General features: G+C 37.1%; 1 protein-coding gene across 1 annotated transcript; it reads right to left on the bottom strand.

Moving 5' to 3' along the window:
* Positions 1-3,542: 3,542 nt before the first annotated feature.
* LOC135275850 (cytochrome c-like) lies at positions 3,543-4,443 on the bottom strand. The gene has a single exon (XM_064378508.1). The coding sequence runs from the start codon at positions 4,401-4,403 to the stop codon at positions 4,086-4,088; it is 318 nt and encodes a 105-aa protein (XP_064234578.1). The 5' UTR covers positions 4,404-4,443; the 3' UTR covers positions 3,543-4,085.
* Positions 4,444-7,282: the final 2,839 nt, after the last annotated feature.

Below are 7,282 nucleotides of genomic sequence, written 5' to 3'. Positions count from 1 at the left end.
AGACTTTGTCTCAAAAAAAAAAAAAAAAAAACAAAAGCACAAAGTATAAAAAAGTTCATAGTTACAAGTCTCCCTTCTATTTCGTTATCATTCTGCCAGGACACTTCAGTCATACTTAATGATTCTTCTTAATTTCTTGCATTCAGATTTTCAGCTGAAAAATTTTATTTAAAAGCCAGTTAAAATATGGCTTCTTTCTTTCTTTCTTTTACCCAAAGGTAACACATTACAGACAGTCTTTTGCAGTTTCTTCACCTAACAAAGTGCTGCATATTGGTGATCTTGCCTTAGCAGCACGTAGACAGCTCCCTGCCTTTTTTTTTCAAGCTGCATGGTACTTCATTTTTTAGGTGAGTGTTTTTAAAATTTTAGTATATATCATAGTTACCTAGAGGGCTTGTTAAAATACAGATTGCTGAGCTCTACCCTCAAGTCTCCAATTAAGAGATCTGACATAGAGTGTGAGAATTTACATTTCTGATAAATTCCCAGGAAGTAATGATGTTCTTAGTCTGAGGACCATACTTCCAGAACCACTGCTCTAGATATATTATAAAATGTTTAGCCTGATGACAACAGAGATTTCTCCAATCTTTTGCTATTACAAACTATGGAGCAATGAATATTCTTATTCATATACCCTTTCAAAGAAGTATAGGAGTTTTTGTAGAATAAATTTCTAAAAGTGGAATTTTTGGTCCAAGTGTTATATATATTTGTAATCTTGATATATACTATAGTGTCAAATGGTGGTGATTCCAATGTACACTTCTACCAACAATATATAAAAGTACCCATTATACCATTCCAAAATGTTTATTCTAAAGCTTTATTTCTGGGAGGCTGAGGCAGGTGGATCATGAGGTCAGTAGTTCAAGACCAGCCTGGCCAATATGGTAAAATACCATCTCTACTAAAAATACAAAAAATTAGTCAGGCCTGGTGGCGGGTGCCTGTAATCCCAGCTACTCGCGAGGCTGAGGCAGAGAGTTGCTTGAACCTGGGAGGTGGAGGTTGCAATGAGTCGAGATTGCACTGCGGCACTCCAGCCTGGGCAGCAGAGCGAGACTCCATCTTAAAGAAACAAAAACAAAACAAAACAAGACAAAAAACAAAAACTTTATTTCTGCGGGTCTGTTAGATTAAAACTGGTTTTGATTTGCATTTACCTTTTCATATAGTGAAGAATTATTTGTATTTATTTTTTGAAATTTATTTCTGGAGTAAGTTACCTAATTTTTATAGAATTTCAGTTTCTTTATTTGTAAAATGAGAATATTGGTAAGTTTTAGGAATTAGGCAGTTCCAACTGCTGTGGCTCTATGATTTTATTTTTGGTTCTAAGTAAGCTAATGAATTCTACTTCATCTCATCACACAACTTCATTTATTTGTCCACTTACTTAATCATTAATCATTCAGCATCTACAATATACTAAGTATAGGGGATAAAGAGATGGAAACCTTATTTTTGAGGCATTTACTGTCTTGTAGGGGAGACCAACATGCAAACAGTTATGTTACAATAAAGTGATGGCTGTTAGGATGGAGAAAGAGACAGAAACAAGGCGGGGCAGGTCAAAACCAACACAGATTTATTGGACGAAGAAACCCGTGAAGGGGGACACCAGCTTGGCAGGAGCTCGAGCTCCTCTTACAGACTGGGGCAGTTATAGGTCCAGCTGGGAGAGGCAGAATTGTTGCAAAATGGGATGGGCAATGTGGTTAGTGGCTGACGAGGGAGGAATTTCCTGTGGCCAGGTGGTTGGGCCTGGGACCTACCTGAAAGTATGTTTCCCACAGCCAGGAAATTTCCACTCTGGCCAGGGAGTACAGAATGGCGGGGGTTTTACAAAATGGTGCAGCTTGGGCTAACAATGGCTGTAACAAAGATGCCTACAAAGCCCAGAGAAACGAAAACCTAATCATGTCTGGGGGAATCAGGGAAAACCTCATGCAAAAGATAGCTCTGAATTGACACTTAATGATAAGGAGGCATCTGCCAGGTGGAGAAGTGGAGGAGGGTGTCCGAGGCAGAACAGCTTCTGCAAAACCAAAGCAGCATGAGGAAATGTGAGTATTCAGGGAACTAATGTAACCTTGATGCTTCAATACAAGGAATGGGAGAAGGGCAACTCTGATTTTCTAGTTCCCATGTGGGGTGGGAAAAGGATCTCAATTCCTTCAAATTGGCTCATTCCAAACCCCAGACTATAATATGAACATTTCCCTCCTATTTCCAGTAACCAATTTTCTCTCAATTAGATCTCTCATCTAGTCCTCTTTTGACCATAGCATTTGTGGGTTGAACTGTTCTTTGTCTCAAATGAAGATTTATTTGAGGCCTTGCTGCATGAGCTTGCCAATTTAATGTTCCATCCACTGCCACATAATTCTTAATGAGAGAGTCAGAGGTTAATAGAAAAATAACATAGAAGGGAATATGTCTTATGCTATAACTTTAAGAGTGTATATTCTCAAGGACTATTTGTGCAAATGGGGAGATGCTCAGAACATATTGTGGAGAAAAGAGAGAGGATACACAATGTCTAATGATAAAGCAAGAGTTGTGTCTGTTATTTTTCATATATAAATCAGTCTGTTAATCATCTATCCTATTTATTGGGCTATACAATTCTATATTTTTAAAATATTACCATGTTCTGATATATTTCTACATCATTAAAATTCTTCATAGACACCATAGGTGCAATGGATGATAGGCTGCTTTGGCTTATCTTAGTTTGTCCTAGCCAATTTTCTGAGCTGCACACAAGTCTGTTTGAACCACAGCTGGGGTGGCTGAGGAGCACTGTGCTGAAATGCAGAGAGCAAGGTGGCCCTGGGTCAGTGGAGGGTGCCCTCAGCTATCTCCTGAAACCCTTTTGCCGTTTTGCAGCTCTAGACCCACTTGACATCTGGCTTTTCTCTAGCCATACTGATCTCCTGATCAAAACGTTGCTTGGCCACATCCTGACATGCTTTACATTCTTTTTATGAATAGGCTACAATTTTTTCCCTTTTAATTATAAATTCCATCTTTAAATAATTTCTCTCTTCTCTCATTTCACTGTATGTAATTAAAAGAAGCCATGCAGCACTTTCAATATTTTGCTCAGAAATTTCTTCTGCCAGATATCCTAGTTCATTGCTTTAACATTCTGCTTTCCATAAAGCCCTTGGGCATGAACAATTCAGCCAAGTTCTTTGCCATTTTTTTTTTCCTGTGGTTTTCTTTTTAATTATCTTAAGTCTTATGATCACACATCATTTTTAAATTTGTGTATATCTCCTCTACTTTAATCCTGTTAAGTTGGCAAAAGCACCATTCCCAATCACAAATACACAGCAGTTGTACAGTTTTGTTTCTGAATGGCTGTTTAAAGACAATCCTAAATTATAACTTAGTTTGACTTAGATTGTAAAGAATGCAAGAGTGAAGTTTAATTGGCTACTATTTTAAAAGCACGTGACCTTATAGATCATCTATAAAATGCGTGAAGTGTTAATTTTTGATATTACACATAAACCACACAAAATGCCTTTCAATAAGTAAAAGGAACCATTTTAAATACAGGGAATTTTAATTAGATTGGCATAGTTAAGGCCAAAAATATAGCCATTGTTACCCATTTATCTTCAACCCTTGCCTTTAAGAGGCAAATGAACACAAAACACAGGTGAATCTTGCTTGGTTCTGAGACAGTGAAGGAATTTCCCCCATATTTAAATATATTCACATAACCAGTTATATAAATCTAAATATAAAACCAATCTCCAGTAAGTTTGAAGATGGCACTCACCATCTTTGCAAAAAGTTTAACATTACTAACGAAGTCTAATCATATCTTTAGAAGGGGTAAACAGTGATAGAATTTACTAAATTGGAATTATTATTAAAATCCAAAAACTGAACATATTCATTTAACCACAAGCCAGTCTTAGTTTTAAATCAGGACTGCCCAACAAAATATTCTGTCAGTCATTCATGATGTAAATTCCGGTGTAGGAGATCTATTAAAGTATGGTACACATAAAAAAGTCATGAGACATTTGTTTCATAATAAATAAGGCAGTGGCCAATTATTACTCATTAGTAGCTTTTTTGAGATAAGCTATTAAGTCTTCCCTTTCTCCCTTGTTCTTAATGCCGACAAAGATCATTTTTGTTCCAGGGATATACTTCTTGGGATTCTCCAAATATTCCATCAGTGTATCCTCTCCCCAGATGATGCCTTTGTTCTTATTGGCTTCAGTGTAAGTGAATCCAGAGGCCTGACCTGTCTTCCGCCCAAAGAGACCATGGAGATTAGGCCCAGTCTTGTGCTTGCCTCCCTTTTCCACGGTGTGACATTGGGAACATTTCTGAATAAAAATCCTCTTGCCTTTCTCAACATCACCCATATTTAATTCTTTTTCGTCATTAGCGCAACAAAGGTTACCGCTCAGAAGCCGGACGTCCCACTCTCTTGCCATTTTTTTTTAAACAAGAATGGCCTTGTTAAAAAATTTCCTCAGTTTCCAATACCTTGTTTCTGTTTCTTATTTTTGTGTGAGACCTTATCAAAATTGCCTTTACTGTCCATATGTCTGTCAGCTTCCTGGTCACAATGACTTAAGTAACGTCTATGAAGTTTCAGACTTTCCCTACATTGCTTGTTTTCTTCTGAGCCCTCACTAGAATTATACTTAAGGCTCTGTTTATGACAATATAGGCTTTTTTTAGTTTACTCCTCCAAATTCTTCCAGCCTCTACCCATTACCTAGTTTCAAAGTTGCTTCTACATTTTCAGGTATTTGTTAAAGCAACACCCCAGTTCTCCTGCACCAGTTTTCTGTCTTATTCTGTTTTGTGCTGCTATAACAAAATACTGCAGACTGGGTAATTAATAAAGAACAGAAATTTATTGGTTCACAGTTCTGGAGGCTGGGAAGTCCAATATCAAGGTGCTGGCATCTAGAGAGGGCCTCTTTTCTGTGTCATAATGTGGCAGAAGGCATCACATGGCCAAAGAGCAAAGTGGGTGAGAAAGAGCAAGTGGAGGATGAACCTACTCCTGTAATAATGAGCCCATTTTCATGATGATGACATTAGTCTATTCATAAGGGCAGAGCCTTTATGACCTAAGCACCTCTTTTTTAACTTTTGAGATGGAGTCTTGCTCTGTTGCTAGGCTGGAATGCAGTGATGGGATCTCAGCTCACTGCAACCTCTGCCTTCCCAGTTCAAGCGATTCTCCTGCCTCAGCCTCCTGAGTAACTGGAACTACAGACACATGCCACTATGCCCAGCTAATTTTTGTATTTTTAGTAGAGATGGAGTTTCACCATGTCGGCCAGAATGGTATCAATCTCTTGACTTCGTGATCTGCCTGCCTCGGACTCCCAAAGTTCTGGGATTACAGGTGTGAGCCACAGCGCCCAGCCCTAAACATCTCTTAAAGGTCTCACTTTTTAATACTATTACAATGGCAACTAAATTTAACATGAGTTTTGAAGGGGATAAACATGGAAACCGTAACTGAAATTTATCTTGGATAGTGGGGTTAATGGGCAAAAAGGATCTCTGTAATTAATTTTAAAAAAGTTAAAAATAGCCAAGTATAATAAAGATATTTTGGCTATAGAAGCATCAATGAGTAATGGAAACAGTAAATATTTCTCATCTAGTTAGCATTGTATCAGCGTCATGTTAAGAGTCTAATGTGTTTTAGATTTTGGGCTGCTTAAGTTTTCTAAAGACCACACTATGAAATCTATGCTATTATCAACTTAAACTGCAGCCCCTCTACCCCACCTTCCACCCTAGGTTTGGAGGAGCATGCACTCAAAGTCCCAGCACTCTAATCATACCTTGGTCTTTCTAGTGACCAGCCTCCATTCTGAGGCTATCTAGAAACCCTCAGCCACCAATCATCTCATTAACATACACAACATATTCTATGACACTGAAGATTCCAAGAGTTTTAGATTCTATATATCGGGAAACTGGACAAAGACCAAATATATACAGTCATGTGCTCCTTAAGGATGGAGATACATTCTGAGAAATGCGTTGTTAGGTGATTCATCATGGTGTGAACATCATAGAGTGTAGTCACAGAAACCTCAATGGTACAGCCTGGTTCACATCTAGGTTCTATGGTACAGTCTATTGCTCCTAGGCTACAAACTTATATAGGATGTTACTATACTGAATTCTGCAGGCAACTTTAACACAATGATAAAGTTGGAATCATACAATATGTAGCCTTTTCAGATTGGCTTCTTTCATGAGTAATGTACATTTAAGTTTCATCCGTATCTTTTCAAGGCTTGATAATTCATTTCTCTTTAGTGTTGAACAACATTCCATTGTCTGGATGTACTACAGTTTATTCAACCATTCACTTACTGAAGGACATCTTAGCTATTTCCAAGTTTTGGCAATTATGAATAAAACTGCTGTAAACATCCACGTGCAGGTTTTTCTGTGAACAAACATTTTCAATTCCTTTGGGCAAATACCAAGAAGCATAATTGCTGAATTGTATGATAAAAGTATGTTTAGTTTTGTAAGAAACCACCAAACTGTCTTCCAAAATGGTTGTTCCATTTTGCATTTCCACCATCACTGAATGAGAGTTTCTGTTGTTCTACATCCTTGTCCGCATTTGATGTTGCCAGTGTTGTGGATTTTGGCCATTCTAATAGCTGTATAGTAGTAATTTATATTGTTTTAAGCTGCATTTTCCTGATAACATATGTTGTGGAGCATTTTTTCATATGCTTATTTACCACTTGTAAATCTTCTCTGATGAGGTGCCTGGTAAGGTATTTGGCTGTTTTAAAAATCAGGTTGTTTGATTTCTTTGTTGAGTTTTAAGAGTTCTTTGTATATTTTGGACAACAGTCTTTTGTCAGATATGTCTTTTGCAAATATTTAATCCCAGCCTGTGATTATCTTTGCATTTTCTTGATAAATTTGTTTTTCACTTGATAGGCATTTTTAGAAAAAAAGTATAAAAAACTTTAAAATGGTAAAAAAAAAAAATCTTGCTAGTGCACTTTTCAGAATTATCTTTTTTTATTGTCTTTGAGCTAATTTGCCATGTTGTAAGCTTTAGAACACCAATAATCATGGTTCCTCTCCTTAGAAATGCAAATAAACTGCATCCAAAATATGATTGATTATTGCCCAAAGATAGACAGATCTGTTTGCTTCTACTTGTAAAATTCAGTTCAGTATTCTTTATTTCCTAGATGTGCATGGTTCTTTGAATTATCTTTTGAACTGGTTTTAA

This window comes from Aotus nancymaae, unplaced genomic scaffold (genome assembly GCF_030222135.1).
Source record: "Aotus nancymaae isolate 86718 unplaced genomic scaffold, 86718_ANA_hifiasm-v0.15.2.pri h1tg000019l, whole genome shotgun sequence".
Lineage (NCBI taxonomy): Eukaryota > Metazoa > Chordata > Mammalia > Primates > Aotidae > Aotus > Aotus nancymaae.
The sequence above is the reverse complement of the archived record's forward strand: the minus strand, read 5'-3'. Positions and strand labels throughout refer to the sequence as shown.

Excerpts from the sequence above, each read along its gene's own strand:
- LOC135275850 (XM_064378508.1), bottom strand. The coding sequence starts at position 4,403 with ATGGGTGATGTTGAGAAAGGCAAGAGGATTTTTATTCAGAAATGTTCC.